The sequence below is a fragment of the Engystomops pustulosus genome, chromosome 1 (assembly GCF_040894005.1).
Source record: "Engystomops pustulosus chromosome 1, aEngPut4.maternal, whole genome shotgun sequence".
Taxonomy (NCBI): domain Eukaryota; kingdom Metazoa; phylum Chordata; class Amphibia; order Anura; family Leptodactylidae; genus Engystomops; species Engystomops pustulosus.
This window is the reverse complement of record NC_092411.1, coordinates 24,128,694-24,152,735: the sequence shown is the minus strand read 5'-3', so window position 1 is coordinate 24,152,735 and position 24,042 is coordinate 24,128,694. Positions and strand designations below refer to the sequence as shown.

The 24,042-nt window shown below is 41.4% G+C and overlaps 1 protein-coding gene across 2 annotated transcripts in view; it reads right to left on the bottom strand.

Moving 5' to 3' along the window:
* The window catches only part of PLPP1 (phospholipid phosphatase 1), a 58,865-nt gene that overhangs the window by 8,346 nt on the left and 26,477 nt on the right, over positions 1-24,042 (bottom strand). The window contains exons 2-3 of one of the 2 annotated variants that reach the window (XM_072136117.1): positions 20,110-20,261; positions 12,037-12,317 (exon numbers count right to left, since the gene is read on the bottom strand). In XM_072136117.1, the coding sequence (XP_071992218.1) occupies positions 12,037-12,317; positions 20,110-20,261 (433 nt within the window). The remainder of the gene's footprint in view (positions 1-12,036; positions 12,318-20,109; positions 20,262-24,042) is intronic. The other variant, XM_072136109.1, reaches the window with a different exon arrangement.

Sequence of the window (24,042 nt, the reverse complement as noted above, 5' to 3'; positions counted from 1 at the left end):
GTACCGAGGGAGCGAGGCAGAGGGTGAAACAGTTTAAGTCTAAAGCCAGATCACAGAGGCGAGGATAGCTCTTCAGGAGATCTGCATAATTTTAAAAGATGATTTTATAAGAAAGGAGATCATGGATAGAATCGCTCACGCTTACTTGAAGAAGAAACTTCAGCTCAGTCATTAACACATGTCCTCAAACTCTATGGAGGGAGATCATTGACCTGTGATAAGTCACCTTTTAAAGGTTTCCTGATCATATTGTTGTGTCAGCTCTTTAGCTAGTAAATATACAAAGTTGTTCCAGTATAAAATGTAAGAAAAGCTAAAATTCCATGCCAAAAAGTTGATGTGATGCTCATTAATTGTATTATTCCAAAATATTGTTAAAATGATTCCAAAAAACTCCAAATCTGAAGCATTTTAGAAGACGCATGTTGCAAAACTATAAAGCATGTTCAATGGGTCACATAATAGTGTATGAACATTGTGGATATATTACATGGGGGGGGGGGGGATTTTTCAAAATAATCAGATTTGGGACACTGTAATCTGAAGTTATTCAGAAAGTAAGACATTTGGTTCTAAAACTTAGATGTGGTGGGCAAGGCCATGGCCTCATAGGTAGTAATTGGCACAATTTGGCTGATCCTATGATCTAAAGAAGCAGATAAGGGATGCGATTTTGACCAAAATCAACAACAGAAGCCACAGGGTTTAGTTCCATGGTCAAAACTGAAATGGACAACAAGCTGCTCAAGGTTCCTGATGAAAAAAAATGTTCTGTGTCTCTGCACCAAAATAGCTCTCCCCACTTGTTGGCTGCCACTAAACAAACTACTATTAACCAATTCAGTCGTTGACGGAGGGGAGAAAAAAAAAAATCCACCCCATATCACCTAAAATTATCTGCCACCGAGGCACTGATATGCGAGATCCAAATGTGGACGTCAATTATGGTTGGGTGCAGAGGCTCATGTGGTCTTCTGCTGCCAAGAGTCCATACAATACCATTTTGACAATCCCATTTCTTAAACCCTATTAGGATATTTCAACTATCCATCCCATTAACTCCAAAAGGGAAAGCATTTGTCAAATGGGGAGGAATAGGAGAAAATTCTACACTAACCCCTATGAGGAGCCATCCCTGCCTCCGACAGTGACCATTGACGCCGCAGCACCTGTAGTTTGAAAAGTATAACATTTTTGTCTACCCCTCCCAGAGTGATCAATTAGGTATTACCATCCTGATCATATCATGGACATACCCTTGTTATTCCAACGAAAGCTCAAAGTTCAGCTGGTAAGATATTTATTAGAGGTGGTAATTACTATTTCTGCAGATTACCACCCAATGATGATAAAAGCCAAAGCTAAAAATCGATAATCATTTACCCATTTACTGGAGGAACGTTGTATATTACTCATACTTTGTGCTTATCTGCATAGACATGACAAGACGGTGCAGACGTAGTAAATGTTAATGATCAACCAAAGTCTATTCGGTCATACATGAGCGATACGATTAGCCATGCCTGCTAGCCATGTTCTTGGACATATTACGCACTTCCTATAAGTCTACCAAAGTCATGGAGCTTGGTCATGGTCATTATCTATGGTAGATTTCCTTTGAGAATTGGAAATTGATTGCTGCTACACTCAAAAACACAAACCCCCGTGTCACAGCTGACCACAGGCTTCAAGTGTTACTGAAATACCAGAATGAGCCTAGTCAAAAACCCACTAACCCCAATCCACATGATAGGATGGCAAATTTGATTACAGACAATGAAATTAAAAACAATTTATATCTACGGCAAAGGTTTCCGTGCCAGGCTGACCTTCTAGTTGTATGACATTTCAGAGATAAAAGGACACAGGACTGAGCCATATCAGGGAGTCATGGAACGCCTTTATTCTCGGAAAGAATAATATTCTTTGACTAAAAGCCATCACTAAAAAAAAAAAAAACCCTCTGATATCTTCCATATGTTTGGAAACTGTTCCTGTATCAAAAGAAAAAAAAATTACTTTTTGGATTCGAAAACTTGAAATGTCTTTGATGACTGATGTATAAGAGGAGCTGAATAACTAACGTCCCATCATTTCAGGGAATAACTAAAAATGCTAAAACTAGCAAAAAAATAAATCTATATATTCTGGTAGTCTTCAGAAGGAATGTCTCAATAACGTCCATGAACAGACGCGTTCTATTAAAGAAAGGTCACGATTACTCATCGGAATGACGGGGTTGGCGTTGCCAGCAGCTCTTTCAAGTGGCTGCAAAATCGTAAAACCACCAAGTGATTTCTACTTGGAAGACCAGATGTACCTCTATGTTGACATGTCAGAAGAGCCCGAGCATGACCCGAATTTGGAATGCTGAGACCTTAAAGTGTCCTCTATATTGACATGGATTGCATGTGGTCCAACCACCCCAGGACTAGTAGTGGGCCTCCATGAACAGGTAGTTCCCGACTTAGAGGTCTGTCAGTAAGTAAAGTGTCCTTCTGCCCACTGTGACCCCTGGTAAAGCTCTCTGGATGCTGTCTTTAGTCCCAGCCTGCAACTATTAGCTGTAAGGTGTCTGTGATGAAGCTTTATTTATAATCCTCGCTCGCATGGCTGCTAAAAAAATTTCAAAAATCCAACTCTTACTGAGACAAAATTATTTGTCTGGAGCTACAATGAAAAAATTCCTGTTCTGACTTGCATACAAATTCAAAGTACAAACCTAAAGAACCCAACTGTACATTAGATGTAAATCACCCACATCTACGGTTGGCACGATCATCCTATCAGCTATGCTCAGGTCCCAACTTTTTTTTTTTTTTTGTAACCAAGACAAGTTGCATGGCAGTTTTTTTTTTGTTTCCGGAGACTGGTAGGGGTGCGCCCTTCCTATGGTCCCTGAATTTATATCTCATACCTAACCCCAATATATAGTGACCCCTTTATTCAATGAGCGTATCTCATTCATGGAGGCTGAGGTACTCTGTTCTGTACAGAGTTGAATGTGCCAACAAAATCCATTGGAGGCCTGGGTTTGGAGTCACACACAAAATTGAAGTGGAAAAACACTACAGGCCGATTCAACTTTGATGTATTGTCCTTAAAACAAGTCAAAATGAGGCTCAGTATTGTGTATCGCCTCCACGTGCCTGTATGACCTCCCTACAATACCTCTGCAGGCTCCTGATAAGGTTGTGGATGGTCTTTTTAAGAATATCCTCCCAGACGTGGACTAAAGCATCCGCCAACTCCTGGACAGTCTGTGGTGCATCATTACATTAGTGGATGGAGAAAGAAGTGATTCAGGTCTGTGGATGGAGCGGCCGGTCTATAGCTTCAACGCCTTCATCTTGCAGGAACTGCTGGCACTCCATCCACATGAGGTCTAGCATTGTCCTGCATTCAGAGGAACTCTGGGCCAACCGCACTAGCATAATGTCTCACAAGGGGTCGGAGGGTCTCATCTCGGTACCTAATGGCAGTCAGGCTACCGTTGGTGAGCACATGGCCCATGCCAAACCGGTCATGCTGAAGGAGGTGTCAGGCAGCAGAAGGCAAACCTTCTTGTCACAGCTTTCATTGATGTGCCATCCTGGATGAGCTGCACTAGCGGAGCCACTGGTGTGGGTTGTCGAGTCAGTCTCTTTCTACCACAAGTGTGATAGCACCACCAACATGCAAATTTTACCAAATCAGCCAGAAATCATAGGTACTGATATGTGGTCTGTGCTCCCCACCTGCAGAACCACTACTTTATTAAGTGTCTTGCTAATTGCATGCAAAATTGATCGCCAATCAGTGTTGCGTCCTACGTGGACAGTTATAACTAAGTAAATCAAGCTTCAATATAAAAATCTAATACATTGCTCAAAAAATAAATGAAACACAATATAAGACTGTTCAGCTCTGGTGGGCACCTCACAAATATAGCGCTATTGTGGTCTGTGTGCTGAACTATCCCAATTTAAAAAATTCCTTTAAACTGGAATCTGATCATCCAGAACGTGATACGAGTTCCCACAGAAGGTTCAATAGACAAGCACATAGGATGGACTTGTGCACAGCAAGGTGAAACATCAACTGCGAGGACTACAGACAGCTCTGTGTGCCGGCTCGTCTGTGCTCGTCTCTAGGTGACTACGAGCAAATAAGTGCCAAACCCAAGAGAGATTCCAGGAAAATACAGCAGACGCTGCCAGACCAGTCATGATCTATGTAGTTACGGAGGAAATTCCCAGAACCTAAACATTTGCATCAGTCATCATTAATTGCCCTGACGTAAAACATAGATATTCTTCTAATATTAAGAGGAAATCATCCACAAGGAGATAAGAGAATCATTTTAGCATTACACCATTTTATATCCCGGTACCGTGACTATGGTGATCTTCTTATATTTGTAATGCTAGGCCTCAGTCCTTGGAAAATCAAGAAGCCTAAAAGGCTGCGGGGGCATTGTCCTCCATTCTGTAGCTTCACAGGCTGTTATACTGTGTAGGAGCACTTCCCACTCCAAGAGATAACCGCAGGCAGAAGGTAGGGCCTTCCTAGAGATCCTGTGAAGATTCCATGAGGAATTGATACAGAAAGTATATTGGAAATTGCATAACTTATCTTTACATAAACAATATCAATTTGCTGAAAGTGGGCTACCCTTTTCATTTTTCTATGTACAGAGCTGTGCGAGGGCTTGTTTTCTGCGTGACAAATTGCACGTGATAGTGACTGTATGTAATATTCCATGAAGTGTACTGGGAAGCGGGAAAAAAATTCCAAATGCAGTGAAATTGAAGAAAAAACCGCATTTGCGTTATTTTCTAGTGGGGTTGAATTTAACGACTTCACTGTGTGCCCCAAAGAAATGTCTACTTTATTCTGTGGATTGGTACGATCACAGGGATACCAGATTTGTATAGGTTTTGTAATATTTTCACACATTTATAAAAATTGAAACCTCCTGTACAAAAAAAAAAATTTCTTTATTTTGCCATCTTCTGGCGCTAATAACTTTATCATACTTTCATGTACGGAACTGCCGGTGGTGTAATGTTTTTACGACTTTTGATTACATTTTCAATGCTACCATTTTTACGACTGTATGACATTTTGAGCGCTTTGTATTGAATTTTTATAATTTTCAAAATGGCAAAAAAGTGCCATGTTTGACTTTGGGCGCCATTTTCCATTACTGGGTTAAATGCAGTTAAAAACAGTTATTATATTTTGAGACATCGGGCATTTTTGGACACAGCTATACCTAATGAGTTTATGATTTTCACTTTTTATTTATATTTATATCACTTCTAGGGAAAGGGGGGGACTTGAGTTTAGGTTTGAAAATAATTAAAAATAAAAAAAAAGGAAAAAAATATTTACTTTTACCATTTTTCAGACCCCCAGGGTACTTTTAACCTAGGTTGTCTGGCAGAATATAAGGATTTTCCTCCTCATTCCTTATAATGTGCTAATTGCACATTGTAATAAATAGGTCAAAACAGGGACAGCCTCGGGTCGATTGCGCCCCCACCCCCCCTCCTCATATGACCTCATGGGGAGCAATGATCTTCACCCACGTGTCTCCATTTTTTAAGCTACTGCGATCAGCGGGTTACCACAAGCGATCGGTGCTAGCAACGATCACGGGTGTTACTGGTAAGTGTTTGCTGCAATATGCAGCAAAGACCAACCGGCTAGCCCGTAAGCCCTCTCCATGCACCCACACTCAACGTATGACATACTATTATGTCACATCAGGAAGGGCTTAAAGCAGTGATTGCGAACCTTTTAGAGACCGAGTGCCCAAACTACAACCGAGATCCACTTATTCACTGTGAAGTGCCAATATGAAATTTTAAGCAGTAACTTATTGCTACCTGTTCTTTCACATCCTTCAATTGTATCGGTGGTCTGAGGCCACCAGTTAAAAGAAGGAGGGCAAATTCAGATTATCATTGTAGATTTACTCAAGGGTCTCTCTGTAAAGGAACAATGGTGGGGGTCCAGCATGATGACCTCCAAATATAATGCTGTTCTGTCAAAACCTTCTCACTTTTCCCGCAGTTCCAAACAGCCAACAAAGTGTCGAATAGACAGAGCAGCATCTCTTAATTTGCCTGGGACTGCAGGAAGATTGGAGTGCCCATAGAAAGGGCTCTGAGTGCCACCTCTGGCACCCGTGCCATAGGTTCGCCACCACTGGCTTAAAGGATTTGATTTCATGCATTATGAACCAACCACACCTTGAGAATGCTGTAGCTACACTGATGCAGAAACATATCTTGTTTAATCCCTGTGCTGAAAAAAATAATTATACAATTATAATAATGTGGCTCTGGCGCTTCTCTTACAATAAGTATACACTGCTAGAGAGAATAATGTGATCACTGCATTGTGCCCGACAGCTAGGAGTAATCAATCGCTGCACAATCCCCCAGCTGCTGTGTACGAGTGATCCAGCTCAGGTTGATTAGTTCTGTCTGTACAGTTCAGGTAGCAGCGTTTAATGGGTTTATGAACAGCTGGCTGAATGCAATCCAGCTTTCCCAAGGTCCTGAATGTTATAAATTATTTTATTCAGCAAAACCACTCTGCACAGGGATTAAACAAGACATGTGCTTGCATCAGTGAAGCTACAACATTCTCAAGGTACCGTATGTTTGGTTCATAATGCATAAAATCAAACGGTAGATTTCCTTAAAATGGTCAGAGACTTTAAACTGCAATATATATTTTTTATCCTACTACCTTATTGCACAAATGAAGGAATAACAAATATGGACAGAGAGGTCTACAAAATTATAAAAAAAAAAAAAAAAAATTGTGACCCTCAATTTATGAGTCCCCCCCCCCCCACACACACAGAGAGAGATTATGTCTGGAAAAGCTTACATGACTGTGGTCAGTTACCATGGTGAGTTGGCACCGGGGCCTAGGTAGGCCAAAAAAAGCAGACAACATGTCTTTTATGAATACATTTTTTTCAGATATCATAATACACCTTTTTGGCCGTAAAGTAAAACTTTTTAGAAATCTTTCTGTCCATATGAAGTTCTAGTATAGTCTCAATAGTCCCGTGCCATCACAACACCATCCGGCTTTTGCTGGCTGCACACAATGTTGACCACTTTTCCAGTCTACTATAAGCACCGCACCCAAAGACAGACCCTTGGAAGTTATTTACAAAAAAAGGGGATCAAAGGAAAGGGGGTTAATTCAACTTTACATAGTAAAACCTATAAAAGCTTGGAGCTACAGAAATCAAGACTTAAAACTTATTTTTTCCTGTCTTAAAGGGGTTGTCCAGTCACAAGAAATCAACATCCCTTCCCCAGTAGTGATAGGACCCCCATGCTTTGGTTTGAGGTCTTCAGAAGTGTATTCCAATTAGATGATCAAGAAGACCACCTCCGGGATACAGCTTGTAAGAATTTTACTTTTTGCCTCCCTTAGGTGATATTTTACCAGACTAACGACATTTGGCGATTCCAACCAAAACGCTGGTTCACAGTTTCAAGGCGATTTCTATTCCTGTGATGCACACATTTTGCCTAGACCACATTATGAGTTATGGCTTCCTGGAAGGAAAAGTATATGAACTAGTCAGCAGATTGAAACAAAATTTGAGCTGTAAAACAAGGACCGGTTCTTTCCAAATGACCTTTTACATCATCAGGTATAGAGAATCTGGAAACCTGAATGAATCCATCAATCCTCTTTACACATACGGATGTGGACACTAAAGAAGAAAGGAATTTTAACATTTTGGCGAGTTACACTTGTTCAGGCATCTATAAAATATTATATCATTTGCATGTGTGGTACAAATTTTTATTTTTTTAAAAAAAGAGTAAACAAAAGCTGAAGGTCTAAATATTAAAACTACCGTACACAGTATATTTGAGTAAAACCATTTTTTTTAATGCTGAAAAAGCCGCCTTTGGCTTAGACACTGGCAGGTGCCTCTGTGCATATAGCCAGCCATTATAATATAACTCAATGACCCTTTTATTGTAGGTATGAAAGTCTAAGACAACGCAACGCATACTGTACGGGAGGCTTCCCACGGCGCAGTATAACTCAGGGTGTGAAGCTTTGTGAGGATATTCCCATCTGTCCCAACTCCCACCCCGGCACAGAGACGACAAGCGGAGGAGGTGGGAAGAGGCTGGCCCACTGCTCCAGGGATATAATATTAAAATATAAGGTTATACAGTGTATGTGTATATATATATATCCTAATCTTTAATTTAAAGGAGGCCCAATATACAAGTGTAAGGTGTAATCCTAGCTACCAGGTTTTATTGGTAGTTATTTTTGGTGATAAAATAGGGTACCGGAGCTTACTTTCAAGTCAGCTTATACTCAGTATATACGGTAGATAACAATCTAATATTTGTGTGGGGGGGTTTTTTGTTTTTAAATTTAATCACCAAATCAGAAATCTATTTTGATCCTATAAAGCAATTCATTTAGTTAAAATATGAAAATAGTATGAAGTATGGCTGCAGTAGGAGCCTTAGGATGGCAACCAACAGGTTATCACTCTACCCATGAATCCAGCCAGACTCAAACTATGAGGACAGTGTATTCAGTGTTTTTGTGGTGCCATTTTGGCTACTACCGTAGCAGTAGGGACAAGAAGCTCTTTTGGCATAACAATCATTGAAGATTTTACAACTCAAATCAAGTCTCTCCGAGCAAACTCCTAGCTGAAAAAAAGATTGCACGGGCAAGTACTTATTGCACGATTAGTTCGGGAGCTTACAGAAAGACTTACAACCTGTCAAACGGGTTTTTAAAATTTTTCCCCTCTTACTTCTGGGTTTTTCCAAAGTCTAAATTTTTTTTCATTTGTAACCTAGATTTCCAGGATGATACTTGGCGCATAAATTTTAACGGTTGGAGTTGCCAGATGATGCAGATAACAGGAATCTGTCAGACTGCCCGGTTTTAAGCAATAACACAATCCCATGATGTGAGGAGCAGTCTTCCAGGACACATGGGAGCTGTGTGTTATCTATTGGGGGAAGGGGGAATTGTGGGCCAAGACGGGGAGTAACACACTTTACAAAGCTGAGAACTAGGGAACAATTTGTTGTGTAATAGCAATAGCGTGCGCTTACTAAAACTATCCACCATACACAACCCTGGTCATGGCTAGATTTGGGGAGGGGAGGGTGGGGGGTGGATCTTATTTCTAAACACAAGAAGAGAGGTTCAGGATGAATTTGTACCTTACAAATAGGTAAAAAAATCAAGCATCCAGATATAAAATGGATATTGCCCACCTGATCCAACTTGGTTATTAGAATTTTGGAGGAGAAATGCATTTAAAAACTCATTAGTTTTTTCCATTAGTCCATCATAGAAGCAAACATAGAAATTTGAGGCCATCAAGGGTATGGAACAATTGGAAGCTACATACACATATTTAGTTTACCATTTTTCCTGGTGCAATATAGTATGCCGAGAACTAGTCCTTAGTCTTACAACTTAATATTAACTATATTACTTGAGACACAGCTATTCTACAGTCATCTAACACCTCCTTATATTAGCAGCTCAGCTTTTGTAGATTGAGGCAGAGTAAACGGAGTCATCTCTTCATGATTGGAGTGAAAATGTTTGATTTGATGGCAGCTCTATGCTACTGCCGGAATTCTGGATAAGAATAGAAGCTATCCGCACCGATACCATTCTAGACGTCTCTCTGGATCATGGAGGGTCGGTACACCAGCAATTCCCAGTAACCCATAGTTTTGTGACTATGATGGCAGCTGTCATACACAACACACACTGCGTTCAAAGTGCTGACAACCTGCACAACTTACAAAATGTACTTTTGCAGAACCTTCTCCTTTAAAATCCATAATGCACAACCCATTTCTACCAAGACCCAATATCTCTGTAATAAAGATTAAGGCTTGTCTTGTCGGTGCGATCTAGCTAAGCTGACAATCCCCCCAGACTAGCCAAGCATTAGGACTACGAGTTGGATTACCAGGCGCTTTACTGCAGGCTGTGGAAATAAAATATCCGTAATGTCATATTCAGCGCACCGGCGCTCAGGTTACGTTTAATTATAGTAACAGGCGCAGCCCTCTCCCCCCAATATTCACAACATGCACCAGCACAGTGGTATCTCATATTGTGAATACAGCCCATACACACCATCTACAATTACACACAGTACATTGTACAAGCAACACGTTTCTCGTAAAAACATTTCTTTCACATTGCCCCATAGACGCGTCTGCTCCGATCAGCCTCCTGTACTATATTTATAGACATCTTTGGCAGGGGCTTATCTCCTGGGAGAAGAAAGGATCAAGTGTGCTGCAATCCAACATGCCTAACCCTTCCCCGGTCTGACGGCAGATATTAACCAACTCCAGTCTAATGTGTATGACTAGAACGAGCAGCAGGACACCTCAATTAGAAGTTGCACCCCAAGTTTAGGACTTGGTCGGTTTTGCTTTCTTACATGTGCAGGTGTTAATTTGCTTGTATGCAAACAATGATTATAAAAAAAGCGTTGGATAGAAGGAAGCATGACCCAACATGCAAGATCACACAAAGATACCTTATTGGACCTTATTGTCCATGCCACTGTATTATGGGCGCCCACAGAGAAAAGCAATGGTGCCGTCATTTACATAAACCCCATCTTTGAAATCTAAAAGGAGTAACCAACTGGGACAGAGTGCGTCATAGAATATCCCATGGATGGTCCACTCCATCTTGGTGGCCTCTCATTCTTCACGCTCTCCATTAAATTCTATGGGAGCTCCAAGACGGGAGGCTTGCAGTGTTAAGAGGTTGTCTTATCACTACAAATTTTGCCCTTTATGCAAGATAGGGCATAACTTGCTGATCGTGGGAGTTACAAGTCATGAGAAAGAGGGTCAGTTGTACCCAAAATGAATAGAGTGGCAAGACATGAGAGCTGCCTCTATATTCGTATAGTCTATGGCACTAAGGAAGGAGGACTGGACTGCAATACTGTGCTCTGATATCTCTAAGTGCCAATGAGATGAATACCTTTGGGTCCCAACAGCGACCAGCAAGCTAGGCCATATACTGTATAGGGAAACTTGAAATGTCCACACAATCCCTTTTAAATTAAATTTACAATAAAAATCCATCAAAATAAACCGGGGACACTTACTCATAGATCCAGGTACTGTGACAACGATAACCTTATATTTCTTATCCATGGCCTCCTTCCTTCTATAATAAACTTCTACAAATAAGCTTATGAGACAGAAGGGCTCTAGAGGCATTACTAGAGCCCCTACATGCTGCAGCACTTCCCACTTCCATACACATCAGGCAGACGGAGCGAAGAGAAGGGCCGAGCGAACAGGGAAAGGGGAGACCGTGTAACAGCCTGCGACACTACAGCACAGATTGGCTCATAATAATTTTAAAAGTTTTAGGAGAAAAGGAGGCCATAACAACTCTATATATACTTCGAAAATCAGAAATAAAAACGACAGCATGGAAGTCCAGCAAAAGTTAAAATGTAAAAACGGATGGAAATGGATATTGTAAATGGATATTTTTTTATTTTTATGCAATTTTACCTGCATAAAACCACTGTAAGGCTACATTTACACGATAGGGCTGCGGAAAGGAACAGGGGATGAGCACAACTCACCCCCGCCCCTCTCCATAGGAATATACAGCGCACTGCACCGTATTCCTATATTTCTACGGGCTACGGAGCGGTACGGTGCTGCATGTGTGCAGCACCGTACCACTCCTCTACAAGGCCGTGAGGCCATAGAAGTGTATGGGGAACGTATACAAGCCGTATATATGTCGGCCGTATATACATCCCCCATACGTTTGTGTGAATGTAGCCCAAGATAGGAAGAGCACATGAATGGGTTGATTGCACCTGCCTCTAAATTAGTGGAGGCATAGGTAGAAACAGTATAAGACTATTTGCTGGGAGCACAGATGAAGCACATTAGGGCTTCTGTCACCAGATTTATGCTCCTCCATTATATCCGTAAGTAAACGACAACTCACCGCGCTTCAGCAGACTTCACAGGATCTCCTAGACAAACAAAGTTCTCAATGTATCCGGCACTGCAATTGATCTTGGTCCAGTCCGGTTTACAAACATCCAGAAAGTGAGGCCTCAGACGCCCAATGGTGTACTTGGCGATATCAGTCAGGGACTGGCTCACTGCAGCTCCGAAGATGAAGGTGCCGATGGCTTTGTAGATAGTGGCTACATAGTGATTGCTGACAAAGCCATTAGACTGCAGGCGGTTGTAAAATACAGACAGGGCTTCCCCTAAAATGATCTGCGGGAGGAATGAAAAAAAAAAAATTAATAAATTATATGGTATTAAGAACCTTCACAGCCTGCAGAAAATAAGATGCATTTTCATGGTTATATGGACATCATACGCTTTCCAGAAATAAGACTGATTTGTCCCAAGTTACTATATTCCTGCAGTTTCATTGTCCTCTAGCAATTTGCCAGGAACTTGAATACTTTGGTATCCATTGTCAAGCAGCTTCATGTTAACCGTACACTAACCAGGACTATGCCAAGGGATCATCTTACCAATGGGGCTCCTGTTTCAACTCTCTGCAAAGCGCAAAGGATTGGGGGAATGATATCAGAGGATGCTGTTATGCCGTAATTGTTTGCAAACCTTCAAAAATGCTGAAAACCCCTTAAAAATGTGAGACAAAAATTGATAATGAAAATCTTTGTACAGGAGACAATGTTCTCTTGAGAGTTGAATATCTTTGTGAACACCTTTTGAGGGTTTTCTTTCATACTTCCTTTCCCATGTTATTTAGTATCGGGTTTCGAAACTCTGCAACTTTTGTTTTTTTAATGGGGAAGTAAACACTAAAAGCATAAACTATGACACAAAATACATCAGTTCATTTCAGTTCACCATTTTTTACATAACCAAAAAAAATTCCTCTATAACTCCCTTTCAGCATTAACGGAGCCCAAATATCCCAGTACCAAGTGTGGTAGTAATGACCATACAGTGCTGGTCAAGCCAGCTTACATATAACACGGGGTAGTAATTTTTTTTTTGTTTAATGTCAATCTTTCGTGAAAGTCCATTGTGATTACACCTCAGGAAGTTACACCACAGCCAATTACTGGAAGGAACCTTTGCAGCCACTGAGTCAGGGATGAGAACTAAAAAGTGGTGAATGCAGGTGGTCAATAAGAGACAGTAGAGATGTACATTTACCAAAGTTTCAAGTTAACTTGTTCCAAGGTTGAAATCTTGTATAGTATCTTATAATGGGTTAACAGAGGAAGATCTCCCCGAGCATCATCAATTATCATCCATTATAAATTCACTTTCTCTCATTCCCTAGAGTATCCATTGCCTTACACTGTCTGTATATTGATTTTAATGGGCGTGGAGTGTAGTATAATTCCTCTGGAGCATTGAACGCTCGCTGCTGGATTAGATCGTTGGGGATAGTAATGCAAGTACTGTCCTAGACATGCTAGGGAACGTCATTTTACTAGAGTCCTTTGGGGATGCGCAGTAACATATTCCAAAACTATTTTCCGTACTTTCCACTTTTGGGAATATTTATGAGCCATCAGCACATACTATTACTACACAGGACATTAGTCATTCTTATCTCATAGCAAAGAAAGATGGGCCGACACATGCTTCAACACATTATGACTACACAGAAGACTAGAAACGCTTACAAATATCTGCCTAATAACATGGAAAGGGTTATCAGGACAGAGCTCTGCATCGCAGGAGTGGAAAGTGTCCAAACCCTGGAGAATGTCAGGCCTCTAGAGAACACTTTATGGGCAGAAAACGTAATGCTTCATTTTTCCATCTGCTCCCTGACAAGATTCCTAAGCTGCAAATTTCCATTTTTAAACTTTGGAAAACATTAAGCGGATCTATATTCCAGCATTTTTTGCTGTCAGAATCACTGCAATGCACAGTAACAGCTTTCACATCTACGAGAGATAAAAGATATGATGGGATAATGGAAGATGATGAAATTCTATTACTAAACCGGTAAGAAGGCTTTACAAACGGAGTAAAATGCAACAGCACTGTGCACCGTAAAGTACATGATAAAAGTGCACACAATATATGTGTTTTGACCCCAAAAAGGAAATCTACCATTGGGAAACTATTTTTCCAAGTAGTTCCCGATGCAGACTTCTCAGTATCTGCATCCAGTTTTTGCCCAATCCTGGGAGGCAGCCGCTGCCAAAATAAACTTTAATCCATCTTTATGCAAATTATTTTCAAAGGCTACTATGGGCATGCAGCAGCTGAGTGATCGGACGGTGCCGCGCGGCGGCTATGCGTGGAGCTTAGGAGAGTCTGCCCCGTCTCCGGCACCGGAAGAGAAGCTACTGTGCTTGTGCAGAGCTTGCTTACCAACGGAGATGTGCAGTAAAAATATTTAGAGATGCAGGGAGGTGGGTATAAAAAGTGCTACTGGGGGTCATAGAGTAGCCACCAGAGCTCCCTTAGGTTACTACACACCCCCAGTAGTCTGTATAAAGATGGTTTAAAATTTATTTTGGCAGCAGCCTCCTCCCAAAATTGGGCAAAAACAGGATGCAGCTGCTGTGTGTCATCTTTATTCTTTGGGTCACAGGGATCCCAAATTTATATTGGTTTTATAAGGTTTTAACAGATTTAAGTCTTTTGTACAAATTTTTATTCTATTTGTCATAGTCTGAACCTGACAGCCTGTGAACCTTCTTTGTACAGCCTTAACCTCTTGCACTATGGGCAGCCCTTAAAAGGTTAACCAAATGGGTTAAGCAAAGGCTCAAATGGGATGGCATTCTGATGATACAGGCGGTCCCCTACTCAAGAACATCCAACTTAGACAACCCCCCTAGTCAAACTGATCTCTGAATGTTTGCAATTTAATTGTACTTCAGACTTAGGCCTCTTCCACACTAGCGTTGCGTTTCACGTCAGGGTGCAGTGCGTTTTTCACGCGCGTGTTGTTAGCGTTTTTTTTGCGTTTTCGGCGCATTTTTCACGCGCGAGTCAATGGGAGAATCGAGCATTTTTCAAAGGGACCATGGTTTGGGATTAAAATGGGTTATTTAATTGAAAAATAATGTCTTCTGATAAGTTGCAAACATCTGCGATCTATTCTTCACTGTTCCCTGTGTATATTATCTCCCGACAAGTTAGCAGATGTGAAGAACAGTGAAGAATAGAATAAAAACAGTGAACACAGGATCATTTAAGAGAAAAACACAGTGCAGAACACAGTGCAGAATAGATTACAGATGTTCGGCACATCTGCTTACTTGTCGGGAGATACGCGTGAAACGGTGCGCCCAAAATAGCATGTGAAGAACAATATATATGTGTGTGAAGAACAAATTGCAGATGTTTAAATACATCTGCAATGTGTTCTTCACACATATATATTGTTCTTCACATGCTATTTTGGGCGCACCGTTCCACGCGTATCTCCCGACAAGTAAGCAGATGTGCCGAACATCTGTAATCTATTCTGCACTGTGTTCTGCACTGTGTTTTTCTCTTAAATGATCCTGTGTTCACTGTGTTCACTGTTTTTATTCTATTCTTCACTGTTCTTCATTGTGTTTTTTTAATTAAATGATCGTTCGCGAGCAGGGGAAATACTGTTATTCTGGTCACCTAGCAACCCTTACGTTTAAAACGCATTGCACTCGCATTGCACTTGCAATGTTCGCGAGTGCAATGCGTTTTTGATACGTCCCCATAGACTTGAATGGGGCGTGAAAAACGCGCGTGAAACGCAAAAATAGAGCATGCTGCGATTTTGACGTGCGTGCAAGCGAACGCAAGCACGCGCGTCAAAAACAACGCTAATGAAGAAAGAGCCATTGAATACAATGGGACAGAGTGCAATGCAAGTTCTGCGCGTCAAATGCACGAGCAGAACTCGCGCGTGAAAAACGCCAGTGTAGAAGGGGCTTAAGGGTGATGTCAGACGTGCCGTTCGATTGGGAACGAGCCGCCGGTGTTTTGTGTTAATTTAATACAAAACACCGGCAGCTCGTTCACGATCGCAGGCGAATCCATAAAAACGCTATGCGATTGGGCCGCTGCCCGCCCCGGTGGGTGCGGCTTGGTCTGCGTTTGCAAACGCAGACCGAACGGCACGTCTGACATCACCCTTAGGCTACAATGAACAGCTGTAACAGTTATCAAACCGTGTCTGCAGTTAAGCTTTATTGTTAATCCTGGTTCTAATCACAATAAAAAAAAATTTAAATTACAAAAGTAACAAAAAAAAAAATTGTACAGTACAGACCAAAAGTTTGGACATACCTTCTCATTCAAAGTTTTCTGCATTCTCCTGACTATATAAATTGCAGATTAATAAATTAACTCATGTGGAATTATAAACTTAAGGCTACATTCACACTGCTGTTGCCCGTACCGTACCGGGCAACGGCAGTGCACGGGGAGAGGAGGAGGTGGTGAGCGCAGCTCACCCCCGCCCCTCTCCATAGGAAGTTATGGAGCACGGCGCCGTACTACGGAGAAAGATAGGACATGTCCTATCTTTTTCCTGGGTATGAGACGGTACGGTGCAGCGCCGTGCGCCCATTGCTGTCTATGGGGGACGTATATCGGCCGTATATACATCCCCCATACAGTAGTGTGAATGTGGCCTAAGACATATTTGCAGTTGTTCCCTTTTGCTTTGATTACTGATTTGCACACTCTTGGCTTCTCTTGATGAGCGTCAAGAGGTAGTCACCTGAAAAGGTTTTCACATCACAGGTGCCCGGTCAGGTTTAATAAATGGGATTTCTTCCGTTATAAAATGGGGAACCATCAGTTGTGTTGTGCAGTAGTCAGGTGGATGCACACCTGATAATCCTACTGAATAGACTCGTAGAATTTGTATTATGACTAGGAAAAAAAAAAGCAGCTAAGAAAAAAAAAAAAAAAAAGTGGCCATCATTAAAGAAATTAATAAAGTCAGTCTGAAAAATTAGGAAAACTTTGAAAGTGTCCCCAAGTTCAGTTGCAAAACCCATCAAGCACTACAAAGAAACTGGCTCTCACATGAGGAGCGTCCCAGGAAAGGAAGACCAAGAGTCACCTCTGCTGCTGCGGAGAAGGTCATCCGAGTCACCAGCCTCAGAAATCGCAGGGCAACAGCAGCTCAGATTAGAGACCAGGTCACCGCCGCACAGAGGTCTAGCAGCAGACACATCTCTACAACGGGTAAGAGGAGACTGTGTACAGCAGCCTTCATGGCAAAATAGCTGCTAGGAAACCACTACTAAGGACCGGCAACAAGCACAAGAGACAAGGAATGGACATTAGACCAGTGGAAATCTGTGCTTTGGTCTGAGGAGTCTAAACTTGAGATCTTTGGTTCCAACCATGGTATCTTTATGCGACGCAGGAAAGGTGAAGGAATGGACTAGATGCCCGGGGGCTCTGAGGTGGTGGTGGGGGGGGGGGCTATGCTGGTGACACTGTTGGGGAAGGTGTACTGAACCAGCAGAATTACCACAGCATTTTGCAGCGGCTGCTATTCCATCTGGTTTGCGTTTAGTTGGACTACCATTTATTTTTCAACAGGACAATGACCCCAAACACACCTCCAGACTGTGTAAGGGCTATCTGACCAAGAAGGAGAATGATGGGGTGCTATGCCAGATGACCTGGCCTCCAGTCACCAGACCTGAACCCAATCAAGATGGTTTGGGGTGAGCTGGACCGCAGAGTGAAGGCAAAAAAGGCCAACAAGTGCTAAGCATCTCTGAAATCCTTCAAGACTGTTGGAAGACCATTTCAGGTGACTACCTCTTGAAGCTCATCAAGAGAATGCCAAGATTGTGCAAAGCAGTAATCAAAGCAAAATTACCTAGAATATAATACATCATTTCAGTTGTTTCACACTTTTGTTATACAATTCCACATGTGTTAATTTATAGTTTTGGTGCCTTAAGTGTGAATCCCAACTTGCATACAAATGAAACTTAAGAACAACTACAGAACCTATCTTGTACGTAACCCAGGGACTCCCTGTATTGGTGCCTAACATGGTCAGATCCCCTGGTATTTTGGTGGGTTATTCAAACCTGTAACCATAGATTAAAGGACATCTATCACTAGGATTAAGTCTGGTAAAAAAATAAAATAAAAAGACTTTATAAATTATGCAAATTAACCTGAGGGGCTCCAGGCTTCATTAACTCCTATAGGTTTGAGGGCATAAGAAGCTAAAAGAAGAGCAGATCCTGCCAGAAGGGGCACACACCAGTAGGTCAGTGTGCTTGGTTTACAATCCTTGCCTGGTGGTAGATGTCCTTTAAAAGATCAGAGGCATATGGAGCTTGCCATTGAAACACAATGGTCTACAAATACCAGTAAAATTCTCTGGATGTGGAAAGCCAAGTGCGAGACTTAGAAACATGGAATCAGGGTCAAGCGTCAAACACAAAGTCAGGTTCAAGTTGGACGTGAAATCAATGGAACAGATGGTAGAAAGTAAAGCAAAGTCGATACTGCAGAGACAGGGAATACACGGCTAATGGCTAATGGAGCAGTAATGGAGCAACGAGCTGTCAAAGACATTATGTTGGATCCGGTTTTCCTGAAGAGAATTGATGTCAGGTATACAAGGCTCTACTCTTCAGACAATGAAAAACGGAATATTCCTGTGCAAGACACTCATTAAAAACTGCACACAAAAAACATTTAACTCCCTTATCCTATTTTAAATTAGTCAAGGCACACAAAAAATATGCAAATAAAAAAAATGGCTGAAGCTACAAGGCTCCCATCTTTACTTCCTGGTATCTTGACACAAAGTAAATAGACAGCTGTTTGAGAACCCTATACAAATAACATTCCGTGTATATTGTCCTGTCAATGTAGTGAGACAATTTTTTATTTTATTTTTTTTTTAGTTTGATGGTTCAGAAAGGATTTACTTGATGTGTGGCACTGGAAAGCTCTATTACACATTTACCAGGAGGCTACACAGGTTCCAAATGACAAAAAGTTAAACAAATCCTTCACCGCCGCTACTTGGCAGTCAACGAATATTCCAGCTTTAACAAATCTGAGTATCGATTTACCAATTGTACAGAACACAAAACGCCAGGGGAAAAAAAAAAATCCATCTTTATTGTTAGGGACATTGTTATATCCTAGTCTGTCAGTTCAGTCGCTTTACAAGCTGAGATTTGCGCTGCCAACCAGTTTCTCGAGATTAAATGTCAAATCTATCTCGGAAGTTTTGTAGCCAAATAGTAGTCAGAAGATGGAGGGTCAGAAGATGGTTAATGCTCCCAATCATCATAGAAGAAACATAACCAAATTTCCTAACCATCCTGGATTTTGGGTTATGTCTCATGCTCAAAAAATTCAACTCTATATGGAATACAGTGACGTAGCGGGGAGAAGTTGGTTCCTCACTTTACCTTGCAACCATTTAAGTTCTCCGGCCAGACGAAAAAAAGTGAAATCTATACATTTTTTTTTTTTTTTTTTTTTTTTTAAATATAAATACAGTAATAGGGGGAGGTGAAGGGGAATTATGCGGTGGGTGACAAGAGTAAAGGGAAGCAATATAGTGTGGTACAACTATGGGGACAAAATTAGCTTTCCTTTAAAAGTTGGGAGTTCTGCCATATGATTTTATGGGAGACTGTTCAATTATACTTTATATCATCCCATGCTTTTTAAACCCTTTTAAAAAGGTTGGGAAGTTTTTACTATTCTTGCTGCATAAAACATGAAAAACTCAAATTTGTTCACTTATAAAGAGCATCTTCCACTGGAGGATCCATCCTGTCCTTTACAAAGATATTTTACAGATTTTAATTTGCATAATGCAATTTTGCCAGTGGTGGCACCACAGGGAAAATGTATAGATATGGTTTAGTTTCCCCATAGATTATAGCTGGTCACCAATGGTGGCAGCAGAGGGGAACAATTCATGATTCATTTGTCAGATTATAGAATGATAATAGCATAAAAAGGATAGCCCAAATTGGACATTCCCTTTAAGGGCAAATAGAGTAAATTTATGACAGATAAGCCTAGAGTTAATATACAATAAAGAATGGTTAGAACTTACAATAATAATAGTGAATGGTATCATTATCGCCGCTAACAACTGATAGGATATGGTGTCTTCTTTGTACGGGTACCGGATCGACTCATCATTACAGAAAAATCCTCGTTTGAAGGAGCTATGCTTCAAATTGAGAATTGCAAAAGGCAATCCAGCTAGCAAAAAGGAAGAAAGAGATTCATTAATACAGAGGGGAGCATGACAACACATGGAAATGTGGCATTAATGGGGAAAGAGTAGGGCAGCGAGCAAACAGGACAAAACACACAGAACATACAAGATAGGACAGGGCATGCTGGATTTATAGGAGATTGAAAAACGCACCCCAGAACAACAGGCAGCAGACGAAAGCATGGTCTTTAGATTTTTTATTTGGCAAGGGCAACCATAATCCTGAAAGATCCTTGCATAGAACCAAACACAGATACTGTCCAATAGCATAAGTCACCCATATCAGATCTAGGGCAGTTGGGGGTGTCCCGGGTAATACAGTCAGCTTCCGGTCACAGAAATAAGAAAATTGCCAAAAATTCAACTCCCTTCTCTCATAGTGGCTGGTACCGTCAGGTGCAGCTCAGCTTAGTAAAGAGCAGATCCTTCACGTTATTACTCAAGAGTTGGGAGGCTTCCAGCCGCAGGGGTCACAAGTCACCAACTTTGTTACTGATGGCCTAATCATGTCTGGACAGTATTATGCCCAATCTGAACAAGTGAACACTTAATGCAGGGTGCAAAGGATCTTGACACAGTGATATAAAGACTACACCCCCTTCACTCCCAGACTTGAAAATGCCCATATATTGTGGCAGCTATTCCTCTAGACTGCCCATACACAAGCAGTGGAGCAGAGCATGCATATATGTTAACAGAGAGCGGATTGTAAAGTTGCTGCCAAACTCCTCTCAAAGAGCCTCATCTCCCCGAATAGGGTAATATGTGTAATCCTGAAACAATTACATGCAATTGTATGCTGCAGTTTTATGGCTCCCTGCATAATCACTGTAGAAAACAGGGTAACCACGATTTAAGACGCACATCACGAACGAGACGTCAAGATTGGGGTCAGGTGGTTTCAACAATGATAAATTTAGACTTTAAATGACAGCCGCGCCGATATGATGTCACCCACACCCAGAGACCGGCAGGCCACACACCCATCCTAATATTAGCTCTGTCAGAAATGTATCCTGCCTCTCATACCGGAGGGCGGTGTAGGAGACGCCAGAGGCGACTTTCCCGCAATACAAGAGCTCAAAACATTTCAACTTGTGAAAGGCGACTGAAACCCTGGGAGGGAAATAAATAGCCAGTTACCAGTGATACGAGGAAGGAAACCTGTACAATGGTGTGGGAAACTTGCCATCTCATTAGGAACCTGCATTAAATAAAGCATTACATACTGTGAGCCCGGGCTCTGTGGGTGAATCAACTTTTCTAGAATTCAGTAAGAAGCAATCACTTTGCAGATCAGCAGAAAAGATCCTCCTGACCTGCCCTATAAGGCCTAGAACCTTTTTGGAGTTGGGGGTGGGGGGGTTGGGGACTTCACCTTGGCCACACATCCCCCTAACACACACGATAACTTGTTCAGGCAGTCCCTGGGTTACAAACAAGATTTTGATAACTATTATAACTATTGATAACTAAGATATTTTATAACTATTATAACTCAAGACCAATTTTTTTTTTGTCCCTCTGACAATTTCGTTTAATGCTTTGTGAAGTCCAGGGATCAATAAAACTTAATTACAGACAAATTACAGTTGATCATTGTAGCCTAGGACTAAAATAAAGTTATGCAGAGAGGTCTGTCTAAGTTGGGTGACCCCAAGTCAAGGATCGCCTGTACTTCCTAATGAAATGGTTAGTAGATTTGGAATTTCCTCTTTTGCTTTCACAGCTTCATGTATAGAATAATAAAGTTGAAAAATAAAAAAGTTGCTGAGCCAATTCCTTACAGTCTAAATAGTCAAAACCAATGGCAACCAATTGAAGAGCAGCATTCATCCGACCAAAACAGTTTTAAAATGAAAGCCGAGGTTTGGTTAGTTCCATGGACAAATAAGACTTGTAGAGTTTTTATAAATGCGCCACCACAAGGAACATTTTATAGTTTTTGTCATCAAAAAAATAACCTTAGGGTTTTATTGTTATGAAGCCCATACCTTTTTATATGACATACAGTAGTTGTGAGGATTTTGTGGTCCAAGTGGCCAACTTTTGATTACTTATATAATTTCTAGCCAATTTATGTAATTATTTGTAAAGAAGGCAAGGGATATATATACACACACCAGTAGTTCCCTGGGCACAGTAATGATAGGAGGTTTTTTTTTCGATGCTTACCCTTCAGGCTACCCGCCATGTGTACACATTGTGCACTGGTGTGACAAGTCATATGAAGGATTACATAAACCGGATATAAAAAAAATCTCAACAAGGATCTTATGAGGTAAAAAATATATGCAGACACCAAGGACTTAACTGTGTCCCCTACCAAAATAAAATCTATATCAGTCCCAAATTACGCATAAGGCGGTTTTGAGCCCACACCTGTCCACCTGTGTTTATGACGGCTTTCCACACATAATCGCAGTTATTTTAGCACCGGGCCGGAGGAGTCACAGAAACATCAACAGAGAGGAGAAAATAAACTCTCTTTCCTGTCAATGTCCGCAGTCAGAATCCTGGTTTTTACGTGTCCTTCCTTCACACTTCCCTGACAGGAAAAACTTCCATAGAACAGACACCAGGGTGAAGAGAAACGAGATAAAACTGGCCTTGTCGCCAAGATAAAAAGACAAGTAAAAATCTGTTCAACTTCTAGCACTACTCCCTCCGAGGACATGCTGGGCCTTGTAGTTCTCTTTGTAGATCGACTGATATAGTGAACACTATATTTCCATTGCAGGGCTGTTTAAATAGCTCAAGATACCCTAGGCACCAAGACTGAACCCCCAACAACCATTAAAGCTTTATTCGGACATGACAATTATCACAATTCAGTCATTTCAGTCATTAATATAACCAGTGGTAAACTAAATAAAAAAAACTAAACTCAGTAAAACCTCTCCTGCGAGTAAATACATGATAATACTAATTCAAAATTACCCTATTATGACACCCCCGACACATGTCACCAAGACCACAGCATTGAGAGACCTTCTGTCAAATTTTTAAACCATTTCTCCCCCATTTCATATAAAGTTATTCGATAAACTATAACTTAATGACCACACTAGTATATAACCCGGCGACGACGCCACCTCACACACGTAACCCGGCGACGACGCCACCTCACACACGTAACCCGGCGACGACGCCACCTCACACACGTACCCCGGCGACGACGCCACCTCACACACGTACCCCGGCGACGACGCCACCTCACACACGTACCCCTCCTGTACCCTGACAAATAATATCAACATTGCAACCCTAAGCAGATAAGCCTCTTTTTCCATCCTCAGATACGCATCAAAGTTCCACTTTTCACGCATCACAATGGAGATGCATGCCCAAGTTTAGCCCAAGTCCAATGAGATGACGGATCGCGTTAGACTTGTACAAGATAAACACTTATGGGCAAGAGGTCTTAGGCCTCTTTCCCACAAGCGAGTGCAGTAAGTGAAAATCTCTGTGCCCGGAAGGCATATCCCAACCTGAACCTCTGATCAACTGAATAACCTCAGCAGGTCATTTCATTCCAGTTGTTATCACAGGTTCGGATAGGAAAATCCCTTTGGCGGACAGAGATTTTCACTGACTGCAGTCGCTGAGGGGCAAGAGGCATAATACACAGGTTGCAGATTCTAAAGGCTTCGCCTTGTCTTTATATGGAGAAGCACACAGCAATGTTTTGGATCAGACATTCAGAATACCATTTTAAACTCAAACACAAAATTCTGACTGAATTTTTGAGTTTAGATAACACTA